Source organism: Neolamprologus brichardi, chromosome 14, assembly GCF_056152115.1.
Source record: "Neolamprologus brichardi isolate AB-2024 chromosome 14, ASM5615211v1, whole genome shotgun sequence".
NCBI lineage: Eukaryota > Metazoa > Chordata > Actinopteri > Cichliformes > Cichlidae > Neolamprologus > Neolamprologus brichardi.
Window position 1 is genome coordinate 36,433,341 of NC_142117.1, and position 26,907 is coordinate 36,460,247.

Sequence of the window (26,907 nt, forward strand, 5' to 3'; positions counted from 1 at the left end):
ATAGTAACCATTGTCCTTAATGTAAATATGTAAGAAAAAAATTGTGTATGTTTCTGTTCTGTGTCCTGTTTGTTTGTATATTTGTCTTTTTGGCTGCTGTTACAACCAAATTTCCCCTTGTGGGACAATTAAAGGATTATTCTATTCTATTCTATTCTATTCTATTCTCTAAAATGCACATTTAAAGGGTTTTGTTTTTAGTGCGAGCGACGAGTTTATGGCCTTTTTCTTCTTGTCTCAGCGTTAATCATGTGACAGCCTGACTCTAAACCCTCAGTGGCCCTCAGGCTGTGTGTCAGGAGGCTAACGTGGCACTGGGTGCCGTCTTGGTTCGAGAGTTGACTTTTAGTTATTTCCGCAAAAGATGAATTTAAGACTTTGAACAAAGTGAGAGAACTTTCCTGTTGAAGTAAACCTGCAGAGGCTGCTGATGCTGTAAGAGTTACATCATCACTGTAACCGGTAGATTAAAGGTCACCTGTGCATGTAAACATTTCTGTCCCTGAGGTGTCTCCTCATTAGCCACAGTTTCCTCCACCTCCCTCTGATGCAACTATCTGCGAGTGCTTTTGACCAGAGAGACCAATCAGCCGGAGCGGACCTCAGCTCTGGTCTCAGAGGACGGTAATGACCCCCCTCAGAGGACCCATCCACGAAGACACACCCTGCAAACTTCATACAGACTTTCTGAAACACTGCTCCAGCTTTTTCCTGATGGTGTAGAATGTGTTGTCCATATTTATGTGGACACCAACTCTGAACATCCACCAGCTCACTGCTGATCCATTTAATGTTGCACTTTAGCCACATGCTAAGAAACAGAACAATATAAACACATTACAGAAAACACATGCAGTTTTATTATGTATCATCGGTGTAAATAGGTATAAAAGTTCATAAAAGTGTTACCAACGACCTGGTACATCCAAACATTGTCCACTTCCTGGCGTGACAGCAGTGCTCTGCTTTTTATAACGGCCTCCTTCACATCACCGTGACCTCTTTGGGCTGCATAATGAAAACTCACAGTCAGCAACCCCGACTTCCATGCCTGGAATCAGCAACAGGCCACAGCTGGTCATGAAACAGCTCGTCATCGTTTCAACTTTGTTGTGACCAGCAGGTTACAAAGAACAATTTCAAAATAACAGGACTGACAAAACAGACACAATATCGTAAGTCATGAGAAGGTTTTCTTACATATTGCACTGCTGAAACAGAAATATGTTCCCAGGTTAAACTCATTATAATCAATGATTATCCTAATCCTATGGAATCGAAATACATCGATATGCAAAAGGTCTTCATTTCTTTATATTCAGCCATGTGGCCACAGCTCCGTGCACAGCTTCAACAATGATGGTGTGGTCCACTCAGCTTCCCTCAAAATGCTGTTGAAGCTTTGCAAGATCCAGGAATTAAAGATCTTGTGGACTGGACCTTCTGCCAGATACTCCCAGCACACCCTCACTTTATGTTTAGATGTTATACCCAGCATCCTCCCCTCCACCTGATCCCACTTACCACCAGCTGGTGATCAGCTCTGTTCCTTTCAGCCGGGCGTCCAGAACACACGACTGCAGATCTGATGATCACAAAATTGATCATCGACCTGTTACCTGGTGTCCTGGTGCCATGTGCGCTTATGCACATCCCTGTGTTTGAACATGGTACAGACATACATACATCCGGCAACAATCCCCCAGCAACACAATAGAATAGAATAGAATAGCTTTTTATTGTCACTGTACATGTACAGTGAAATTTTGTGTGTTCAGCACCAACTGTGCAGGAATAAAAATATAAAAATTAGAAAGCAAGAATGAATAAAAGACAAGAGTTTATATACAACAAAAATAATATATAGAAAACAGGACGTGTGGGATCTGATTGACCTGAGGCACCAACCAGAGGGCAGCAGGTGGTGGGCGTGGTCACCTGTGAAGGAGGATTAGGCGATGACCTCCAGGGGTGTCAGAGGGCAGCCAATGATGTTTTTGGCAGTGTTAATGACCCTCTGTGCAGCCTTCCTGCTCTCAGTCGTGGTCCCTGAGGAGAGCACGCTCTCCACTGAGGAGCAGTAGAAGGCCAGCAGCAGCTTCTGGTCCAGGGTATTCGTCCTCAGGACACAGGAGGTACAGCTGGGCCTTCTTTTCCAGGGCGATGCTGTTGTGGGTCCAGGTGAGATCAGCTGAGATGTGAATGCCCAGAAACCTGAAGGTGGAGACAGATTCCACCTGTTCTCCATTCATAATGAGAGTGGACCCGTCGGTGTCTCCTGAAGACCATGATGAGTTCTTTGGTGTTAGGATGTTCAGCTTCAGGTTATTCTCTGAGCACCAGCAGGACAAGTTCTCTACCTCCGTCCTGTATCCTCTCTCCATCAGAGATGAGCCCAATCACAGTGGTGTCATTGGCATACATGATGATGACACCACTGTGGTTGGGTGGTTTGGTGTACAGGGTGTGCAGTAGGGAGAACGCAGCCTGTGAAGCTTCGGTTGGTGAGGAATTCTTTGATCCAGGAGCAGGTGGCAGGAGGGGTCTGAAGGTGGTCCAGTTCAGTCCTGAGGATGTTGGGGATTATGGTGTTGAATGCTGAGCTGTAGTCCACAAAGAGCATCATCACCAGGCGCTTCCTGTTGTCCAGATGGCTCAGCACTCTGTGACGGGTGATGGCATCCTCATGGATCAATTTGCTTTGTAACCAACCTGATGGGGTCGAGAGAGGAAAGTAGACAGTCTCTGATGAAACTATCCACTTAAAACACCTCATGACTACACACGTGAGAGTTATAGGTCTGTAGCCATTCAGGGTGTCTATTCCAGTCTTGTGGGGGATGATGGTGGAGGCCTTAACCCTTTATGGTCGGTCGGAGCGGGCACATTCTGTTTTGTGTAATTACAGTGGTCCCTCGCTATAACGCCCTTTCACCGTTATACCCTTCGCGGCCTCACTGTTTCACTGATTTTTTTTTGTGCAATTTTGCATGTTTTTTCTCTCTCTCTTTTTTTCTCTTCAATACAACGCATTGTGTTCTGCGTCCTGATTGGCTGTAGACCATTGTCAATGAATCTCCTCCGTGCCGTGTCTCCTGTACAGTGCTGAATGCATTCAGCTTGTCAAATTTACATAAATCTCCTACATACATAAAGCCCTGGCAGTGTGACTCTGAAGTGCTGTACTGTATGTTTGTAAGTTTTCTCTAACAAACACAATGTCGACGAAGCGTTCTGCAAATGCACATACTTCATATCATGAAAGAGGAGGTGGGCGGAGCTTATAAGTGCTGACAGACATCAGAGTCAGAGGCTCAGACACAGCTGGCTGTCACAGCTGATCTAAGGTCAGATGTAGATCTTCATAGGTGAAATGCACAAATTGTTGCCGCCAGCACACCTCACTTCAGAGAACAACCTCTGTGGTTCAATGACCTTTGACCCTTATTTCACTGAGTGTAGAAATGTCTTATCTTCTGCAAAATGACAGTCAAATTGTAATTTTCAAAAACAATCTTAAAAACACCGCTAATTTCTCCAGAGGACCCGGTTGACCTTCATCCAGGAGAAAGAGATGAAATGTTCAGGAATCAAACACCAGGATGATTTCATGGCTGAAGAAAACAACTTTCTCCTCAGAGACCCCAGCAGGCCTACTGATCATTTCTATGAATATGCTTTAGCAATAACTACATTTAACTAATATACAGCTCTTCAATGCTTATTCAAGGTCCTTTACTGCTGTTCATGTTATCTTAAGAGTTTAGACTGTCAGCAGCTTTTACCTGGAGTTGGCTCTCTCTGTGGAAGAGCATCACTTCCTGTTCCAACACAGTCGGGTTTTTGTGTAGTTTATCTGCGGAGCAATTTAATTAAAAAACTTCTTATTTCATAGTAGAATCTTCACGTGCTTCATCCGAAGCACGCTCTCTGTACTCACTCGCTAATTTGTATTCGCTCACTGTGTCTTTAGGTTTTGCTAGCTTAGCTTAGCTCATAACCGACTCACTAGCAGCATGGCCTCTAAAATTCCCCGAAAAGCCTTCAGTTAATCCAAAATGCTGCAGCAAGAGTACTGAGTACTCCAGTATTCCTTGGAATGCTGCTGAAGATCTGCCAGAGGTGGAAGATTTTGCGGACCGGGCCCTCTGCTAGGTGTTCCCAGCTGATTCTCACTATACATGCGGGTGCTCCAAGTCTGTCCAGCGTCCTCCCTGACCACCTGATCACCTCAGCCTCTCTCTTCACCCGAGTGTCCAGAACATCTGGCCACAGATCTGATGATATGATTATAACATCGATCATCAACCTTTGGCCTAGGATTTATCCTTATCGATGCCCTTAAGTTTAAACATGGTGTTCATTATGGACTAAAACTTCGAGTTTTTGATGCCACTGAGGATGGAAAGGTAGCTGACAGAAAAGAAATGCATAAGTGATGTCAGACACCAGAGACTTGGTGGAAAAAAACCCAAAACTAAACTAAACTAAATGTTAGCTTAGAATGAACCTTTTTTTTAAAACATACCAATCAATTGATGAATAACTAAATAGGCTTAATCATTTCCAACACCCTGGAGGACAGCGGGGAGAACTGAGACGCTGAATGGTGCTTTGATTCGATCGTTTACATCAAAGTTATTTACTAAAGTAAGATGGAACGTTTAAAAGTTAAACCCAGCATTCTTGGCAGACTTTTTCTTTCAGTGTTGCAGAATCTAATTTTAAAAAATTGCTGAAATCTGTTTTTTTGAGTGTCTCAAAGAATTCAGTGACAAAAGGTCCATGTTGGTGTCGCTTTTACCAATTTTATCTGGACATCCTACATGAACACATGTGGAAGGTACCGTGTGGCTGCTTATGTGTTGCTGAATGATTAAAGGCTTTGCTGTCTCTTGCAGTGTTTAAGTGGCCAAAGACTGAATGCAGCCTAACAGGAAACAACATCCAGTGAAAAAATGTCTTTAAATATTCTCATTTGTTTAATACATCTGCTTTCCACACTTTCCAGTGTAAACTTTTACATATGTCATAAATTTTGGACATTTTCAGCCCGTACAGCACAGGATTAAAGAGCGGCTGACATATAAGCCAGTACAGTGATATCAAAATACGTAAAATGTTTGGTACAGTGTTCATGTTAAATCTGCTCTGCAATATTTCAAAGCAAGCACCAAAAGAGAAGTTGATCAGAGAAGCGAGGTGAGGCGTGCAGGTGCTGACGGCTTTCTGTCGCATCTGTTTGGATCCAGAAAAGCAGACTTTCAGGATCCTCATGTAGGTGAAAAAGATTAACGTGAGAGGCAGAAAAATGGTGAATGCTGTGCTGATCAGTCCATAGATGTTATTGAGTGTGGTGTCAGAACAGGCCAGTTTAACAATGGTATAGTTGTCACAGTACACTTTGTTAATGATGTTCCCACACAGCTGCAGAGGTGAGCTCAGAGAAACTGTCACAGCAACCAGCAACAAAGCACAGATCCATGACACAGCGATGAGCACAGAAAACGTGTTGGATGTCATTCGTGTGTGATACTGCAGAGGACAGCAGATGGCAAGATATCTGTCATAAGACATGACGGCTAAGTTATAAAACTCTACACTTCCATACGAGTACAGACAGAAGATCTGCAGGAAGCACAGAGGAGCAGAAACAGTGTGAACATCAGAGAGGATCTGAAGCAGGAGGAACGGAAACAGCCCTGTGCTACCATACAGCTCATTCACAAACAGGCTGCACAGAAACATGTACATAGGTTCATGTAAGCTTCTGTTCACACAGATAACCACAATCAGCAGGACGTTGGCGCAAATTATTAAAGAATATAAAGACAAGAGAAGCAAGACAAACAAGTATTTTGTAGGCCCGGCATCAAAGTAGGCACCAAGTATGAAGTATGAGCCCTTTGTGAAGTTTATCATGATGCAAAGGTCCGTCACAATCAGCTTAATGAACAATACATGAACTGATGAGAAATGTGTAATTGCATAACAGTATTTCACAAAGCAAATGAAAGGAACCTGTCAAAGTTCTTAACTGAAAACCTTCCAAAAAGTCAAAAAGTAGTGAGTGCAGCTTCTTTTAAAGCCTTAAACTCAGCAGACGCCCCCAGCAGCAGAATGACATCATCCTCTGAACCTTCCACTGGCTGCTGATTGCTATGAAATGTTAACATCAGCTTTCAGCTTTCAAACTGGCAACATAACACGGTGTGCTTCCAATGGCATTTACAATGATCCACAGAGATGGGTGCTGTTTGTGTGTGAAGTTTTCCTGTTTTAGTTAGAAGACCCAAATGCCATGTTGCAATAATACAGGGTGGGCCATTTGTATGGATACACCGTAATAAAATGGGAATGGTTGGTGATATCAAAGTCCTGTTTGTGGCACATTAGTATATGTGAGGGGCAAACTCCTCAAGATGGGTGGTGACCATGGTGGCCATTTAGAAGTCGTTTTTTCAATAGGAAGAGGGCCATGTGACACATCAAACTTATTGGTAATGTCACAAGAAAAACAATGGTGTGCTTGATTTCAACGTAACTTTATTCTTTCATGAGTTAGAATATAAAATGTGTTCAATGTGCTGCCCATTGTGTTGGATTGTCAATGCAACCCTCTTCTCCCACTCTTCACACACTGATAGCAACACCACAGGAGAAATGCCAGCACAGGCATCCAGTATCCGTAGTTTCAGGTGCTGCACATCTCGTATCTTCACACCATAGACAATTGCCTTCAGATGACCCCAAAGATAAAAGTCTAAGGGGGTCAGATCGGGAGACCTTGGGGGCCATTCAACTGGCCCACGATGACCAATCCACTTTCCAGGAAACTGTTCATCTAGGAATGCTCGGACCTGGCACCCATAATGTGGTGGTGCACCATCTTGCTGGAAAAACTCAGGGAACGTGCCAGCTTCAGTGCATAAAGAGGAAAACACATCATCATGTAGCAATTTCAAATATCCAGTGGCCTTGAGGTTTCCATTGATGAAGAATGGACCCACTATTGTTGTACCCCATATACCACACCAAACCATCACTTTTGTTGTTCCAGCAGTCTTGGAGGGATCCATCCAATGTGGGTTAGTGTCAGACCAATAGCGGTGGTTTTGTTTGTTAACTTCACCATTCACATAAAAGTTTGCCTCATCACTGAACAAAATCTTCTGCGTGAACTGAGGGTCCTGTTCCAATTTTTGTTTTGCCCATTCTGCAAATTCTGTGCGCCGATCAGGGTCATCCTCGCTGAGATGCTGCAGTAGCTGGAGTTTGTAAGGGAGCCATTTGTGAGTAGCTAATATCCGCTGAAGGGATGTTCAACTAATGCCACTCTCCAGTGACATGCGGCGAGTGCTACGCTGTGGGCTCTTGCTGAATGAAGCTAGGACAGCCACTGATGTTTCTTCATCAGTGACAGTTTTCTTGTGTCCACATTTTGGCAAATCCAACACTGAACCAGTTTCACGAAACTTAGCAAGCAGTTTGCTAACTGTAGCATGGGAGATGGGTGGTCTCGTCGGGAGTCTTGCATTGAAATCTGCTGCAATGACCCAGTTACTGCGTTCACCAGATATCAACACAATTTCGATCCGCTCCTCACGTGTTAACCTCTTCGACATGTCAATGGCTGTGAACAAAGAGAAACTTGTAAATAACTCATGAAAGAATAAAGTTACGTTGAAACCAAGCACACCATTGTTTTTCTTGTGACATTACCAATAAGTTTGATGTGTCACATGGCCCTCTTCCTATTGAAAAAACAAAAGTTGTATCCAAGATGGCCGACTTCTAAATGGCCACCATGGTCACCACCCATCTTGAGGAGTTTGCCCCCTCACATATACTAATGTGCCACAAGCAGGACTTTAATATAGGGGTGGGTTTTAATAATCGATTCATCGATTAAAATCTGGCTTGGATAACGTGATATCGATTCATTAAAATCCTGAATCGATTTTTTAATATAGGCTAAATGTATTTTGCCCAAAATTCCAGAATCTCAGGTGAAACGTCACAACATTTCAACAACCACCAAACAGCTAAAACAGTAAATGAGAGCAGGAACACTCATTGCGGGCTCCTGGCCCTCACACCTGAAGTTAATCACACACCTGTGGCTCATCACCTGAACTCATCCACTACTTAAGGCAGTGGCTGGAAACATCTCGTCGCTGGACTATTGAGTAACCTCCTTTTCGTATTGCTGACCCTTTGGATTAATCACTTGTTGTCTGTAAACAGGAATTCTGCTTCCCTGGAAGCCTTGGTGTGCGGGCTTGCTGGTGTGCTGTGTTTTTGTGAAGTCCCTCGTGTGTGAAGAGCTCCTTTCCCAGATTTCCCTGTGCCCTGAATTCCCTCCGCCCTCTCACTTGTATATATTTGCACCTGGTGTTGTATAGTAATAAAGGGAACTGTATTCTAGCTGCCTTGTCTGCGCTTGAGTCCATCCCACTTCGTGCCATCTGCCATCTTAGTTGTAAAGGTCACATGACTGTATCACATGATTAAAATGCATTATCGTTTTTGAAAACCTTCGGTTTTTTGAAGTCCACAAGGCGACACGAAAACGGCATTTTCAAATGTCTCCACTTTGGAGAGCGTTTTCAAAAAGCTCCGTTTTCCTTGACCGAAGACGCCGTCTCAGTTTGGATGGAGAGAAAATGATGCGTTTTCAAACAAAAACGTGTGGACATGGCCTCAGTCAGACTCGGCCCCCACCTCTACCCCCAACAGGTCAATCTGCCTCCCCACCTCCTCCACCCTCCTCCACCCATGCACACATTTTACAATGGCAAGTATACGCTCTCTAAACTTCCCACATGAATTAAAGATCGCACTACCACACACACGACGTTTGGCCCTGCTTTTGCTGCCTTACGAAAGTTCTTCCTGGAAAAGAAGCAGAAACAAGCATAGTTCCTCTCCCAAAGGACCCAACTAACATCTCCCTAATATTCACGGAGACTTGTGTTAGGATGATAAGAAAATGATGTGCAACTGCAAGAGGAGAAAAAAGAGACACAAAGTTCAATATCACACCACAGGCTTTTGAACATCTTGCACCCTTGTGAGTGCTACTGGTTAAAAAAAAATCAGTCAGGCAGTTTTTCAGTTTCCGTGTTTATTTTGTGTTTCATTTTTTGTATAGCTTGTTCTGGTGATTTAGTGTCCAGGATCAGGAAAGTTTGTGTTTCATGGCCTCTGCAGACTGTGCTGTTCATAAGGCCAAAGACTGACATCATTTCCCTGAGCAGGTAGGCGGTCTTTGTCAGGTTTTTTTCTGCTGATTTGTTGCATCAGTCAGCGATCCGCAGCAAAGCTCCAGCTTTAGTGACGACTGCCTCTGCGATCGGGGAAAGTTTCAGTGAGCGTGGCAGCAGTAAGGGCTTCACAAACACACGATGGTACGTTTGTGTACAGAGAATACTTTTAAGTAGATACTTTGACAGATGTGTGCAGCACATCTGTGTTCATTAACATAAAGAGAGAAACGTGTTTTTCCTGCTCTGATCATGTGATGACGGCTTATGATGAGAAACGCCTAAAATGTGAAATCGTGTGTTTGCAGGATCACAGTGAAGACACGACGCAGGGGAACAAAATCCAGCTCATCATAAACTCCTCAAAGGTTTCATACTTCACACTTGCTGCTTACTTCGACATCAGTACTTTGAAATATTTCTGTTTCACGGTTGTTATGTCTTTATACTTATTGATTCTCTGCGCCAATGTCCTGCTGATTGTGGTTATCTGTGTGAACAGGAGCTTACATGAACCTATGTACATGTTTCTGTGCAGCCTGTTTGTGAATGAGCTGTATGGTAGCACAGGGCTGTTTCCGTTCCTCCTGCTTCAGATCCTCTCTGATGTTCACACTGTTTCTGCTCCTCTGTGCTTCCTGCAGATCTTCTCTGTGTTTTCTTATGTCTGTGTAGAGTTTTGCATCTTAGCCGTCATGTCTTATGACAGATACCTCGCCATCTGCTGTCCTCTGCAGTATCACACACGTATGACGCCTGCAGCGGTGGTCTTGCTGATTGCACTTCCCTGGTTATACTCTTTTCTTACCATTCTTACTTTGATCTTACTGATCGCTCCTCTGGAGCTCTGTGGGAACGTCATTAACAAGGTTTACTGTTTGAACTACTCCATTGTGAAACTGGCCTGCTCTGAAACCACAGCAAATAACATTTATGGTCTTTTTATCACAGCTCTCACAGTCTTTGTTCCAGTTATCTTAATCCTGTGCTCGTATGTGAGGATCCTGAAAGTCTGTTTTTCTGGATCCAAACAAACCCGACAGAAAGCCGTCAGCACCTGCACGCCTCACCTGTCCTCTCTGCTAAACTTCTCTTTTGGTGTTTGCTTTGAAGTGATCCAGAGCAGGTTCAGTCTGAGCAGTGTGCACAGCATGGTGCACATTGTTTTATCGCTGTACTTTCTAACCTGCCAGCCGCTCTTTAACCCCGTACTGTACGGACTGAACATGTCCAACATCCGCAAACGTCTGTTTGCTCACAAAAGGAGATAACTGCAGAAGAAAAATCATCATCATGTCTGCTCTGAACACTGTGAATATTGTATATTATTATTAATATTATTGCATATTATTCCACGTAAATACATGGCTGCCTCTGGCTCTGCTAGTGTAAACTCTTCTGAAACTCCTCTGGTTGCTCATGAATCTTACAGCTACAATCACATCCTAAAAGGCTGTTTTGACTCAAATACTGTGCTGCAGCATGAATCACAATAGGTTTACCATTCTTCCAGCAAGATGGTCATTCATAGTGAACATAGACGGCTTCTGTCAGGTCGTTTATGTCCACTGTGAAATTAAACAAGATGCTTTCTGTTCAAGTCCTTAAAGGTTAAGCTGACCCCAACAGGATCTTGCTGTTCTGCAGGTTGTTGACCCTGTAAAGTCTGAACTATGAAATAATTGCCAGAAAATTAAACTTTTTGGAAACTGCAGGTTTTAATTGAACCTTCTGACAATTTTTTTTTTTTTAAAAAGTAGAAGACAATAAGTTTGAGGGTTTTTTGCCACCTTAAACATTTCTGCTTAACAGGACCACCTGACCGTGGTCTGCACATGGATCAGATCCGTGTGATGGTCAATCAGTCTCAGCCTGCGTCAGTTTCACGCCTGTGATGTAGAGCAGCAGGAACTTGGTGGCAGATCTGTTTCTGATCATTCACTGCAGGAAAGTTCACAAAGTGCATTCTGGGAAAACCAACTTTCTCCTTTTGAATTTTGCAACACTTCATTAGAAATACTTAAATCAGTTGATTTGTGAGGGGGTGGGGGGGGGGGCAGTTTAGAGGCATTCGCTGACTTTTAGTGACCCACTTGAGGTTTAGGGTTCACTGAAGGCCGGGTTCAGACATGGGTCACGTTTGGCAGCGATGACGGTCCAGTGTTCTCTGAAGGGAGTCAAATTTCTACCACACAAATGCAGCCTTTAATAAAAATTGTTTATTTAATTTAATAACTGTACAGTACTCTCTGTTTATAGTAACCATTGTCCTTAATGTAAATATGTAAGAAAAAAATTGTGTATGTTTCTGTTCTGTGTCCTGTTTGTTTGTATATTTGTCTTTTTGGCTGCTGTTACAACCAAATTTCCCCTTGTGGGACAATTAAAGGATTATTCTATTCTATTCTATTCTATTCTATTCTCTAAAATGCACATTTAAAGGGTTTTGTTTTTAGTGCGAGCGACGAGTTTATGGCCTTTTTCTTCTTGTCTCAGCGTTAATCATGTGACAGCCTGACTCTAAACCCTCAGTGGCCCTCAGGCTGTGTGTCAGGAGGCTAACGTGGCACTGGGTGCCGTCTTGGTTCGAGAGTTGACTTTTAGTTATTTCCGCAAAAGATGAATTTAAGACTTTGAACAAAGTGAGAGAACTTTCCTGTTGAAGTAAACCTGCAGAGGCTGCTGATGCTGTAAGAGTTACATCATCACTGTAACCGGTAGATTAAAGGTCACCTGTGCATGTAAACATTTCTGTCCCTGAGGTGTCTCCTCATTAGCCACAGTTTCCTCCACCTCCCTCTGATGCAACTATCTGCGAGTGCTTTTGACCAGAGAGACCAATCAGCCGGAGCGGACCTCAGCTCTGGTCTCAGAGGACGGTAATGACCCCCCTCAGAGGACCCATCCACGAAGACACACCCTGCAAACTTCATACAGACTTTCTGAAACACTGCTCCAGCTTTTTCCTGATGGTGTAGAATGTGTTGTCCATATTTATGTGGACTCTGAACATCCACCAGCTCACTGCTGATCCATTTAATGTTGCACTTTAGCCACATGCTAAGAAACAGAATAATAAACACATTACAGAAAACTTTAAAGAGTCACACATGCAGTTTTATTATGTATCATCGGTGTAAATAGGTATAAAAGCTCATAAAAGTGTTACTAACGACCTGGTACATCCAAACATTGTCCACTTCCTGGCGTGACAGCAGTGCTCTGCTTTTTATAACGGCCTCCTTCACATCACCGTGACCTCTTTGGGCTGCATAATGAAAACTCACAGTCAGCAACCCCGACTTCCATGCCTGGAATCAGCAACAGGCCACAGCTGGTCATGAAACAGCTCGTCATCGTTTCAACTTTGTTGTGACCAGCAGGTTACAAAGAACAATTTCAAAATAACAGGACTGACAAAACAGACACAATATCGTAAGTTATGAGAAGGTTTTCTTACATATTGCACTGCTGAAACAGAAATATGTTCCCAGGTTAAACTCATAATCAATGATTATCCTAATCCTATGGAATCGAAATACATCGATATGCAAAAGGTCTTCATTTCTTTATATTCAGCCATGTGGCCACAGCTCCGTGCACAGCTTCAACAATGATGGTGTGGTCCACTCAGCTTCCCTCAAAATGCTGTTGAAGCTTTGCAAGACCCAGGAATTAAAGATGTTGTGGACTGGACCCTCTGCCAGATACTCCCAGCACACCCTCACTTTATGTTTAGATGTTGTACCCAGCATCCTCCCCTCCACCTGATCCAACTTACCACCAGCTGGTGATCAGCTCTGTTCCTTTCAGCCGGGCGTCCAGAACACACGACTGCAGATCTGATGATCACAAAATTGATCATCGACCTGTTACCTGGTGTCCTGGTGCCATGTGCGCTTATGCACATCCCTGTGTTTGAACATGGTACAGACATACATACATCCGGCAACAATCCCCCAGCAACACAATAGAATAGAATAGAATAGCTTTTTATTGCCACTGTACATGTACAGTGAAATTTTGTGTGTTCAGCACCAACTGTGCAGGAATAAAAATATAAAAATTAGAAAGCAGGAATTAATAAAAGACAAGAGTTTATATACAACAAAAATAATATATAGAAAACAGGACGTGTGGGATCTGATTGACCCGAGGCACCAACCAGAGGGCAGCAGGTGGTGGGCGTGGTCACCTGTGAAGGAGGATTAGGCGATGACCTCCAGGGGTGTCAGAGGGCAGCCAATGATGTTTTTGGCAGTGTTAATGACCCTCTGTGCAGCCTTCCTGCTCTCAGTCGTGGTCCCTGAGGAGAGCACGCTCTCCACTGAGGAGCAGTAGAAGGCCAGCAGCAGCTTCTGGTCCAGGGTATTCATCCTCAGGACACAGGAGGTACAGCTGGGCCTTCTTTTCCAGGGCGATGCTGTTGTGGGTCCAGGTGAGATCAGCTGAGATGTGGATGCCCAGAAACCTGAAGGTGGAGACGGATTCCACCTGTTCTCCATTTATAATGAGAGTGGACCCGTCGGTGTCTCCTGAAGACCATGATGAGTTCTTTGGTGTTAGGATGTTCAGCTTCAGGTTATTCTCTGAGCACCAGCAGGACAAGTTCTCTACCTCCGTCCTGTATCCTCTCTCCATCAGAGATGAGCCCAATCACAGTGGTGTCATTGGCATACATGATGATGACACCACTGTGATTGGGTTGTTTGGTGTACAGGGTGTGCAGTAGCGAGAACGCAGCCCTGTGAAGCTTCGGTTGGTGAGGAATTCTTTGATCCAGGAGCAGGTGGCAGGAGGCGTCTGAAGGTGGTCCAGTTCAGTCCTGAGGATGTTGGGGATTATGGTGTTGAATGCTGAGCTGTAGTCCACAAAGAGCATCATCACCAGGCACTTCCTGTTCTCCAGATGGCTCAGCACTCTGTGACGGGTGATGGCATCCTCATGGATCAATCTGCTTTGTAACCAACCTGATGGGGTCGAGAGAGGAAAGTAGACAGTCTCTGATGAAACTATCCACTTAAAACACCTCGTGACTACACATGTGAGGGTTATAGGTCTGTAGCCATTCAGGGTGTCTATTCCAGTCTTTTGGGGTATGATGGTGGAGGCCTTAACCCTTTATGGTCGGTCGTAGCGGGCACATTCTGTTTTGTGTAATTACAGTGGTCCCTCGCTATAACGCCCTTTCACCTTATGCCTCACTGTTTCACTCATTTTTTTTTGCGCAATTTTGCATGTTTTTTCTCTCTCTTTTTTTTTTCTCTTCAATACAGCGCATTGTGTTCTGCGATCTGATTGGCTGTAGACCATTTTCAATGAATCTCCTCCGTGCCGTGTCTCCTGTACAGTGCTGAATGCATTCAGCTTGTCAAATTTACATAAATCTCCTACATACATAAAGCCCTGGCAGTGTGACTCTGAAGTGCTGTACTGTATGTTTGTACGTTTTCTCTAACAAACACAATGTCGACGAAACGTTCTGCAAATGCACATACTTCATATCATGAAAGAGGAGGTGGGCGGAGCTTATAAGTGCTGACAGACATCAGAGTCAGAGGCTCAGACACAGCTGGCTGTCACAGCTGATCTAAGGTCAGATGTAGATCTTCATAGGTGAAATGCACAAATTGTTGCCGCCAGCACACCTCACTTCAGAGAACAACCTCTGTGGTTCAATGACCTTTGACCCTTATTTCACTGAGTGTAGAAATGTCTTATCTTCTGCAAAATGACAGTCAAATTGTAATTTTCAAAAACAATCTTAAAAACACCGCTAATTTCTCCAGAGGAACCGGTTGACCTTCATCCAGGAGAAAGAGATGAAATGTTCAGGAATCAAACACCAGGATGATTTCATGGCTGAAGAAAACAACTTTCTCCTCAGAGACCCCAGCAGGCCTACTGATCATTTCTATGAATATGCTTTAGCAATAACTACATTTAACTAATATACAGCTCTTCAATGCTTATTCAAGGTCCTTTACTGCTGTTCATGTTATCTTAAGAGTTTAGACTGTCAGCAGCTTTTACCTGGAGTTGGCTCTCTCTGTGGAAGAGCATCACTTCCTGTTCCAACACAGTCGGGTTTTTGTGTAGTTTATCTGCGGAGCAATTTAATTAAAAAACGTCTTATTTCATAGTAGAATCTTCACGTGCTTCATCCGAAGCACTCCCTCTGTACTCACTCGCTAATTTGTATTCGCTCACTGTGTCTTTAGGTTTTGCTAGCTTAGCTTAGCTCATAACCGACTCACTAGCAGCATGGCCTCTAAAATTCCCCGAAAAGCCTTCAGTTAATCCAAAATGCTGCAGCAAGAGTACTGAGTACTCCAGTATTCCTTGGAATGCTGCTGAAGATCTGCCAGAGGTGGAAGATTTTGCGGACCGGGCCCTCTGCTAGGTGTTCCCAGCTGATTCTCACTATACATGCGGGTGCTCCAAGTCTGTCCAGCGTCCTCCCTGACCACCTGATCACCTCAGCCTCTCTCTTCACCCGAGTGTCCAGAACATCTGGCCACAGATCTGATGATATGATTATAACATCGATCATCAACCTTTGGCCTAGGATTTATCCTTATCGATGCCCTTAAGTTTAAACATGGTGTTCATTATGGACTAAAACTTCGAGTTTTTGATGCCACTGAGGATGGAAAGGTAGCTGACAGAATAGAAATGCATAAGTGATGTCAGACGCCAGAGACTTGGTGGAAAAAAACCCAAAACTAAACTAAACTAAATGTTAGCTTAGAATGAACCTTTTTTTTAAATCATACCAATCAATTGATGAATAACTAAATAGGCTTAATCATTTCCAACACCCTGGAGGACAGCGGGGAGAACTGAGACGCTGAATGGTGCTTTGATTCGATCGTTTACATCAAAGTTATTTACTAAAGTAAGATGGAACGTTTAAAAGTTAAACCCAGCATTCTTGGCAGACTTTTTCTTTCAGTGTTGCAGAATCTAATTTTAAAAAATTGCTGAAATCTGTTTTTTTGAGTGTCTCAAAGAATTCAGTGACAAAAGGTCCATGTTGGTGTCGCTTTTACCAATTTTATCTGGACATCCTACATGAACACATGTGGAAGGTACCGTGTGGCTGCTTATGTGTTGCTGAATGATTAAAGGCTTTGCTGTCTCTTGCAGTGTTTAAGTGGCCAAAGACTGAATGCAGCCTAACAGGAAACAACATCCAGTGAAAAAATGTCTTTAAATATTCTCATTTGTTTAATACATCTGCTTTCCAAACTTTCCAGTGTAAACTTTTACATATGTCATAAATTTTGGACATTTTCAGCCCGTACAGCACAGGATTAAAGAGCGGCTGACATATAAGCCAGTACAGTGATATCAAAATACGTAAAATGTTTGGTACAGTGTTCATGTTAAATCTGCTCTGCAATATTTCAAAGCAAGCACCAAAAGAGAAGTTGATCAGAGAAGCGAGGTGAGGCGTGCAGGTGCTGACGGCTTTCTGTCGCATCTGTTTGGATCCAGAAAAGCAGACTTTCAGGATCCTCATGTAGGTGAAAAAGATTAACGTGAGAGGCAGAAAAATGGTGAATGCTGTGCTGATCAGTCCATAGATGTTATTGAGTGTGGTGTCAGAACAGGCCAGTTTAACAATGGTATAGTTGTCACAGTACACTTTGTTAATGATGTTCCCACACAGCTGCAGAGGTGAGCTCAGAGAAACTGTCACAGCAACCAGCAACAAAGCACAGATCCATGACACAGCGATGAGCACAGAAAACGTGTTGGATGTCATTCGTGTGTTATACTGCAGAGGACAGCAGATGGCTAGATATCTGTCATAAGACATGACAGCTAAGTTATAAAACTCTACACTTCCATACGAGTACAGACAGAAGATCTGCAGGAAGCACAGAGGAGCAGAAACAGTGTGAACATCAGAGAGGATCTGAAGCAGGAGGAACGGAAACAGCCCTGTGCTACCATACAGCTCATTCACAAACAGGCTGCACAGAAACATGTACATAGGTTCATGTAAGCTTCTGTTCACACAGATAACCACAATCAGCAGGACGTTGGCGCAAATTATTAAAGAATATAAAGACAAGAGAAGCAAGACAAACAAGTATTTTGTAGGCCCGGCATCAAAGTAGGCACCAAGTATGAAGTATGAGCCCTTTGTGAAGTTTATCATGATGCAAAGGTCCGTCACAATCAGCTTAATGAACAATACATGAACTGATGAGAAATGTGTAATTGCATAACAGTATTTCACAAAGCAAATGAAAGGAACCTGTCAAAGTTCTTAACTGAAAACCTTCCAAAAAGTCAAAAAGTAGTGAGTGCAGCTTCTTTTAAAGCCTTAAACTCAGCAGACGCCCCCAGCAGCAGAATGACATCATCCTCTGAACCTTCCACTGGCTGCTGATTGCTATGAAATGTTAACATCAGCTTTCAGCTTTCAAACTGGCAACATAACACGGTGTGCTTCCAATGGCATTTACAATGATCCACAGAGATGGGTGCTGTTTGTGTGTGAAGTTTTCCTGTTTTCAGTTCAGTTCAGTTCATTTTTATTTCAAACATTTCAAACATGATCCTTCACAATCATTACAATATATTATTCCATTATTTGTTTGAAAAGGAGTAGGTAGAAGTATTCACTTATTTGTCCCTACCCCCTCAAGTTTTACCTCTCATTCATAAATTTTCTTAAATTAAAACAAACAACATATGAAACAAAAGTAAAGCAAAACAAAACAAAACATACATAAATCAAAAACAAAAAATTAGCAATCCCCACCAGGGTATAGTTTCTTTCATATGAAAAAAAAACAGAAGGTTTATATTTGCAGATGCACAAATTATGGAAAAACAAACAACCAAAACAAAACAAAACAAAACAAAACAAAAAAAACCCAAAAAAGAACCACAACACCATTACCAGCAACATTACCGTCCTGGGTTAACCCCGTTTTCTTCATTGTTATACTTATTTAAAATCAGGTTTTTATATTTTACTTTAAACTGTTCTATGTTTTTACTTTCTTTTATTTCTTCTGTTAGACTGTTCCATAATTTAACTCCTGCAATTGAGATAGACATAGTTCTTAAAGTTGTTCTAGCACTTTGTATTTTTAAATTCCATTTCCCTCTTAAGTTATACCCACCTTCTCTTTCTATGAACAATTTACAGATTTCTTTTGGAAGCAATTTATTTCTTACTTTATACATTATTTGCGCTGTTTTAAGCTTCACCAAGTCTTGGAATTTAATAGCTTGCATTTTGACAAAGAGTGCATTTGTATGGTCCCTGTACCCCACATTATTTATTAATCTAATGGCCCTTTTCTGTATTACAGTTATTGTTTGTGTGTTACTTTTGTATGTATTTCCCCAGACCTCTACACAGTAGCTCATATATGGCAGTAGTAAAGCACAGTATAAAATGTGCAGTGCTTTCTGATCCAGCATATGCTTTGCTTTCCCCAGGACGGCACTGCCCCGTGCCAGTTTCCCCCGAACATAAGTAATATGTGGCTTCCAACAGAGCTTGTGGTCAATGATCACCCCAAGAAATTTTATTTCATTTACTCTTTCTAAATATACATTGTCAACACATATTTCTACTTTGATGTTTCTCTTTTGGTTTCCAAACAACATAAATTTGGTTTTATCTAGATTCAATGATAATTTATTTATATCAAACCACTTCTTTAATATAGTTAATTCCTGTGTGATCATCTCCAAAACCTGTGGCAATTCCACACCTGAACACAGTATATTGGTGTCATCTGCAAATATTACAAACTTTAAAATCTCCGATACTCTGCAGATATCATTTAAGTACATAATAAACATTTTTGGACCCAGTACTGAACCTTGAGGTACTCCACAAGCTATATCCATCAAATTAGATTTATATTCATTTATTTGTACATATTGTTGCCTGTTCCCAACATAGCTTTTTAACCATTCCAAAACCACTCCCCTAAACCCGTACTTTTCCAGTTTTTTTAATAGAATTTCATGATTAACCGTATCAAATGCCTTTTAGTTAGAAGACCCAAATGCCATGTTGCAATAATACAGGGTGGGCCATTTGTATGGATACACCGTAATAAAATGGGAATGGTTGGTGATATCAAAGTCCTGTTTGTGGCACATTAGTATATGTGAGGGGGCAAACCCCTCAAGATGGGTGGTGACCATGGTGGCCATTTAGAAGTCGTTTTTTCAATAGGAAGAGGCCCATGTGACACATCAAACTTATTGGTAATGTCACAAGAAAAACAATGGTGTGCTTGATTTCAACGTAACTTTATTCTTTCATGAGTTAGAATATAAAATGTGTTCAATGTGCTGCCCATTGTGTTGGATTGTCAATGCAACCCTCTTCTCCCACTCTTCACACACTGATAGCAACACCACAGGAGAAATGCCAGCACAGGCATCCAGTATCCGTAGTTTCAGGTGCTGCACATCTCGTATCTTCACACCATAGACAATTGCCTTCAGATGACCCCAAAGATAAAAGTCTAAGGGGGTCAGATCGGGAGACCTTGGGGGCCATTCAACTGGCCCACGATGACCAATCCACTTTCCAGGAAACTGTTCATCTAGGAATGCTCGGACCTGGCACCCATAATGTGGTGGTGCACCATCTTGCTGGAAAAACTCAGGGAATGTGCCAGCTTCAGTGCATAAAGAGGAAAACACATCATCATGTAGCAATTTCAAATATCCAGTGGCCTTGAGGTTTCCATTGATGAAGAATGGACCCACTATTGTTGTACCCCATATACCACACCAAACCATCACTTTTGTTGTTCCAGCAGTCTTGGAGGACAGCCACTGATGTTTCTTCATCAGTGACAGTTTTCTTGTGTCCACATTTTGGCAAATCCAACACTGAACCAGTTTCACGAAACTTAGCAAGCAGTTTGCTAACTGTAGCATGGGAGATGGGTGGTCTCGTCGGGAGTCTTGCATTGAAATCTGCTGCAATGACCCGGTTACTGCGTTCACCAGATATCAACACAATTTCGATCCGCTCCTCACGTGTTAACCTCTTCGACATGTCAATGACTGTGAACAAAGAGAAACTTGTAAATAACTCATGAAAGAATAAAGTTACGTTGAAACCAAGCACACCATTGTTTTTCTTGCGACATTACCAACAAGTTTGATGTGTCACATGGCCCTCTTCTTATTGAAAAAACAAAAGTTGTATCCAAGATGGCCGACTTCTAAATGGCCACCATGGTCACCACCCATCTTGAGGAGTTTGCCCCCTCACATATACTAATGTGCCACAAGCAGGACTTTAATATAGGGGTGGGTTTTAATAATCGATTCATCGATTAAAATCTGGCTTGGATAACGTGATATCGATTCATTAAAATCCTGAATCGATTTTTTAATATAGGCTAAATGTATTTTGCCCAAAATTCCAGAATCTCAGGTGAAACGTCACAACATTTCAACAACCACCAAACAGCTAAAACAGTAAATGAGAGCAGGAACACTCATTGCGGGCTCCTGGCCCTCACACCTGAAGTTAATCACACACCTGTGGCTCATCACCTGAACTCATCCACTACTTAAGGCAGTGGCTGGAAACATCTCGTCGCTGGACTATTGAGTAACCTCCTTTTCGTATTGCTGACCCTTTGGATTAATCACTTGTTGTCTGTAAACAGGAATTCTGTTTCCCTGGAAGCCTTGGTGTGCGGGCTTGCTGGTGTGCTGTGTTTTTGTGAAGTCCCTCGTGTGTGAAGAGCTCCTTTCCCAGATTTCCCTGTGCCCTGAATTCCCTCCGCCCTCTCACTTGTATATATTTGCACCTGGTGTTGTATAGTAATAAAGGGAACTGTATTCTAGCTGCCTTGTCTGCGCTTGAGTCCATCCCACTTCGTGCCATCTGCCATCTTAGTTGTAAAGGTCACATGACTGTATCACATGATTAAAATGCATTATCGTTTTTGAAAACCTTCGGTTTTTTGAAGTCCACAAGGCGACACGAAAACGGCATTTTCAAATGTCTCCACTTTGGAGAGCGTTTTCAAAAAGCTCCGTTTTCCTTGACCGAAGACGCCGTCTCAGTTTGGATGGAGAGAAAATGATGCGTTTTCAAACAAAAACGTGTGGACATGGCCTCAGTCAGACTCGGCCCCCACCTCTACCCCCAACAGGTCAATCTGCCTCCCCACCTCCTCCACCCTCCTCCACCCATGCACACATTTTACAATGGCAAGTATACGCTCTCTAAACTTCCCACATGGATTAAAGATCGCACTACCACACACATGACGTTTGGCCCTGCTTTTGCTGCCTTACGAAAGTTCTTCCTGGAAAAGAAGCAGAAACAAGCATAGTTCCTCTCCCAAAGGACCCAACTAACATCTCCCTAATATTCACGGAGACTTGTGTTAGGATGATAAGAAAATGATGTGCAACTGCAAGAGGAGAAAAAAGAGACACAAAGTTCAATATCACACCACAGGCTTTTGAACATCTTGCACCCTTGTGAGTGCTACTGGTTAAAAAAAAATCAGTCAGGCAGTTTTTCAGTTTTCGTGTTTATTTTGTGTTTCATTTTTTGTATAGCTTGTTCTGGTGATTTAGTGTCCAGGATCAGGAAAGTTTGTGTTTCATGGCCTCTGCAGACTGTGCTGTTCATAAGGCCAAAGACTGACATCATTTCCCTGAGCAGGTAGGCGGTCTTTGTCAGGTTTTTTTCTGCTGATTTGTTGCATCAGTCAGCGATCCGCAGCAAAGCTCCAGCTTTAGTGACGACTGCCTCTGCGATCGGGGAAAGTTTCAGTGAGCGTGGCAGCAGTAAGGGCTTCACAAACACACGATGGTACGTTTGTGTACAGAGAATACTTTTAAGTAGATACTTTGACAGATGTGTGCAGCACATCTGTGTTCATTAACATAAAGAGAGAAACGTGTTTTTCCTGCTCTGATCATGTGATGACGGCTTATGATGAGAAACGCCTAAAATGTGAAATCGTGTGTTTGCAGGATCACAGTGAAGACACGACGCAGGGGAACAAAATCCAGGTCATCATAAACTCCTCAAAGGTTTCATACTTCACACTTGCTGCTTACTTCGACATCAGTACTTTGAAATATTTCTGTTTCACGGTTGTTATGTCTTTATACTTATTGATTCTCTGCGCCAATGTCCTGCTGATTGTGGTTATCTGTGTGAACAGGAGCTTACATGAACCTATGTACATGTTTCTGTGCAGCCTGTTTGTGAATGAGCTGTATGGTAGCACAGGGCTGTTTCCGTTCCTCCTGCTTCAGATCCTCTCTGATGTTCACACTGTTTCTGCTCCTCTGTGCTTCCTGCAGATCTTCTGCGTTCACACTTATGTCTGTGTAGAGTTTTGCATCTTAGCCGTCATGTCTTATGACAGATACCTCGCCATCTGCTGTCCTCTGCAGTATCACACACGTATGACGCCTGCAGCGGTGGTCTTGCTGATTGCACTTCCCTGGTTATACTCTTTTCTTACCATTCTTACTTTGATCTTACTGATCGCTCCTCTGGAGCTCTGTGGGAACGTCATTAACAAGGTTTACTGTTTGAACTACTCCATTGTGAAACTGGCCTGCTCTGAAACCAAAGCAAATAACATTTATGGTCTTTTTATCACAGCTCTCACAGTCTTTGTTCCAGTTATCTTAATCCTGTGCTCGTATGTGAGGATCCTGAAAGTCTGTTTTTCTGGATCCAAACAAACCCGACAGAAAGCCATCAGCACCTGCACGCCTCACCTGTCCTCTCTGCTAAACTTCTCTTTTGGTGTTTGCTTTGAAGTGATCCAGAGCAGGTTCAGTCTAAGCAGTGTGCACAGCATGGTGCGCATTGTTTTATCGCTGTACTTTCTAACCTGCCAGCCGCTCTTTAACCCCGTACTGTACGGACTGAACATGTCCAACATCCGCAAACATCTGTTTGCTCACAAAAGGAGATAACTGCAGAAGAAAAATCATCATCATGTCTGCTCTGAACACTGTGAATATTGTATATTATTATTATTATTATTGCATATTATTCCACGTAAATACATGGCTGCCTCTGGCTCTGCTAGTGTAAACTCTTCTGAAACTCCTCTGGTTGCTCATGAATCTTACAGCTACAGTCACATCCTAAAAGGCTGTTTTGACTCAAATACTGTGCTGCAGCATGAATCACAATAGGTTTACCGTTCTTCCAGCAAGATGGTCATTCATAGTGAACATAGACGGCTTCTGTCAGGTCGTTTATGTCCACTGTGAAATTAAACAAGATGCTTTCTGTTCAAGTCCTTAAAGGTTAAGCTGACCCCAACAGGATCTTGCTGTTCTGCAGGTTGTTGACCCTGTAAAGTCTGAACTATGAATTAATTGCCAGAAAATTAAACTTTTTGGAAACTGCAGGTTTTAATTGAACCTTCTGACAATTTTTTTTTTTTAAAAAGTAGAAGACAATAAGTTTGAGGGTTTTTTGCCACCTTAAACATTTCTGCTTAACAGGACCAGCTGACCGTGGTCTGCACATGGATCAGATCCGTGTGATGGTCAATCAGTCTCAGCCTGCGTCAGTTTCACGCCTGTGATGTAGAGCAGCAGGAACTTGGTGGCAGATCTGTTTCTGATCATTCACTGCAGGAAAGTTCACAAAGTGCATTCTGGGAAAACCAACTTTCTCCTTTTGAATTTTTCAACACTTCATTAGAAATGCTTAAATCAGTTGATTTGTGAGGGGGTGGGGTGGGGGGGGCAGTTTAGAGGCATTCGCTGACTTTCAGTGACCCACTTGAGGTTTAGGGTTCACTGAAGGCCGGGTTCAGACATGGGGTCACGTTTGGCAGCGATGACGGTCCAGTGTTCTCTGAAGGGAGTCAAATTTCTACCACACAAATGCAGCCTTTAATAAAAATTGTTTATTTAATTTAATAACTGTACAGTACTCTCTGTTTATAGTAACCATTGTCCTTAATGTAAATATGTAAGAAAAAAATTGTGTATGTTTCTGTTCTGTGTCCTGTTTGATTGTATATTTGTCTTTTTGGCTACTGTTAAAACCAAATTTCCCCTTGTGGGACAATTAAAGGATTATTCTATTCTATTCTATTCTATTCTATTCTATTCTATTCTATTCTCTAAAATGCACATTTAAAGGGTTTTGTTTTTAGTGCGAGCGACGAGTTTATGGCCTTTTTCTTCTTGTCTCAGCGTTAATCATGTGACAGCCTGACTCTAAAACCTCAGTGGCCCTCAGGCTGTGTGTCAGGAGGCTAACGTGGCACTGGGTGCCGTCTTGGTTCGAGAGTTGACTTTTAGTTATTTCCGCAAAAGATGAATTTAAGACTTTGAACAAAGTGAGAGAACTTTCCTGTTGAAGTAAACCTGCAGAGGCTGCTGATGCTGTAAGAGTTACATCATCACTGTAACCGGTAGATTAAAGGTCACCTGTGCATGTAAACATTTCTGTCCCTGAGGTGTCTCCTCATTAGCCACAGTTTCCTCCACCTCCCTCTGATGCAACTATCTGCGAGTGCTTTTGACCAGAGAGACCAATCAGCCGGAGCGGACCTCAGCTCTGGTCTCAGAGGACGGTAATGACCCCCCTCAGAGGACCCATCCACGAAGACACACCCTGCAAACTTCATACAGACTTTCTGAAACACTGCTCCAGCTTTTTCCTGATGGTGTAGAATGTGTTGTCCATATTTATGTGGACACCAACTCTGAACATCCACCAGCTCACTGCTGATCCATTTAATGTTGCACTTTAGCCACATGCTAAGAAACAGAACAATATAAACACATTACAGAAAACACATGCAGTTTTATTATGTATCATCGGTGTAAATAGGTATAAAAGTTCATAAAAGTGTTACCAACGACCTGGTACATCCAAACATTGTCCACTTCCTGGCGTGACAGCAGTGCTCTGCTTTTTATAACGGCCTCCTTCACATCACCGTGACCTCTTTGGGCTGCATAATGAAAACTCACAGTCAGCAACCCCGACTTCCATGCCTGGAATCAGCAACAGGCCACAGCTGGTCATGAAACAGCTCGTCATCGTTTCAACTTTGTTGTGACCAGCAGGTTACAAAGAACAATTTCAAAATAACAGGACTGACAAAACAGACACAATATCGTAAGTCATGAGAAGGTTTTCTTACATATTGCACTGCTGAAACAGAAATATGTTCCCAGGTTAAACTCATTATAATCAATGATTATCCTAATCCTATGGAATCGAAATACATCGATATGCAAAAGGTCTTCATTTCTTTATATTCAGCCATGTGGCCACAGCTCCGTGCACAGCTTCAACAATGATGGTGTGGTCCACTCAGCTTCCCTCAAAATGCTGTTGAAGCTTTGCAAGATCCAGGAATTAAAGATGTTGTGGACTGGACCTTCTGCCAGATACTCCCAGCACACCCTCACTTTATGTTTAGATGTTGTACCCAGCATCCTCCCCTCCACCTGATCCCACTTACCACCAGCTGGTGATCAGCTCTGTTCCTTTCAGCCGGGCGTCCAGAACACACGACTGCAGATCTGATGATCACAAAATTGATCATCGACCTGTTACCTGGTGTCCTGGTGCCATGTGCGCTTATGCACATCCCTGTGTTTGAACATGGTACAGACATACATACATCCGGCAACAATCCCCCAGCAACGCAATAGAATAGAATAGAATAGCTTTTTATTGTCACTGTACATGTACAGTGAAATTTTGTGTGTTCAGCACCAACTGTGCAGGAATAAAAATATAAAAATTAGAAAGCAGGAATGAATAAAAGACAAGAGTTTATATACAACAAAAATAATATATAGAAAACAGGACGTGTGGGATCTGATTGACCTGAGGCACCAACCAGAGGGCAGCAGGTGGTGGGCGTGGTCACCTGTGAAGGAGGATTAGGCGATGACCTCCAGGGGTGTCAGAGGGCAGCCAATGATGTTTTTGGCAGTGTTAATGACCCTCTGTGCAGCCTTCCTGCTCTCAGTCGTGGTCCCTGAGGAGAGCACGCTCTCCACTGAGGAGCAGTAGAAGGCCAGCAGCAGCTTCTGGTCCAGGGTATTCGTCCTCAGGACACAGGAGGTACAGCTGGGCCTTCTTTTCCAGGGCGATGCTGTTGTGGGTCCAGGTGAGATCAGCTGAGATGTGAATGCCCAGAAACCTGAAGGTGGAGACAGATTCCACCTGTTCTCCATTCATAATGAGAGTGGACCCGTCGGTGTCTCCTGAAGACCATGATGAGTTCTTTGGTGTTAGGATGTTCAGCTTCAGGTTATTCTCTGAGCACCAGCAGGACAAGTTCTCTACCTCCGTCCTGTATCCTCTCTCCATCAGAGATGAGCCCAATCACAGTGGTGTCATTGGCATACATGATGATGACACCACTGTGGTTGGGTGGTTTGGTGTACAGGGTGTGCAGTAGGGAGAACGCAGCCTGTGAAGCTTCGGTTGGTGAGGAATTCTTTGATCCAGGAGCAGGTGGCAGGAGGGGTCTGAAGGTGGTCCAGTTCAGTCCTGAGGATGTTGGGGATTATGGTGTTGAATGCTGAGCTGTAGTCCACAAAGAGCATCATCACCAGGCGCTTCCTGTTGTCCAGATGGCTCAGCACTCTGTGACGG

General features: G+C 43.0%; 4 protein-coding genes across 4 annotated transcripts; 2 read left to right on the forward strand and 2 right to left on the reverse strand.

Annotated features, from left to right (window-relative positions):
• Positions 1–4,974: 4,974 nt before the first annotated feature.
• On the reverse strand, positions 4,975–5,922 carry LOC148099650 (olfactory receptor 6E1-like). Its single transcript, XM_087851737.1, has one exon. It carries the CDS (start codon positions 5,920–5,922, stop codon positions 4,975–4,977), a length of 948 nt encoding a protein of 315 aa, XP_087707863.1.
• A 3,862-nt stretch (positions 5,923–9,784) lies between these two features.
• LOC148099651 (olfactory receptor 51G1-like) lies at positions 9,785–10,537 on the forward strand. The gene has a single exon (XM_087851738.1). It carries the CDS (start codon positions 9,785–9,787, stop codon positions 10,535–10,537), a length of 753 nt encoding a protein of 250 aa, XP_087707864.1.
• Positions 10,538–16,488: 5,951 nt separating this feature from the next.
• On the reverse strand, positions 16,489–17,436 carry LOC148099652 (olfactory receptor 10J5-like). Its single transcript, XM_087851739.1, has one exon. The coding sequence runs from the start codon at positions 17,434–17,436 to the stop codon at positions 16,489–16,491; it is 948 nt and encodes a 315-aa protein (XP_087707865.1).
• A 5,045-nt stretch (positions 17,437–22,481) lies between these two features.
• Positions 22,482–23,234, forward strand: LOC148099653 (olfactory receptor 51G1-like). The gene has a single exon (XM_087851740.1). It carries the CDS (start codon positions 22,482–22,484, stop codon positions 23,232–23,234), a length of 753 nt encoding a protein of 250 aa, XP_087707866.1.
• Positions 23,235–26,907: the final 3,673 nt, after the last annotated feature.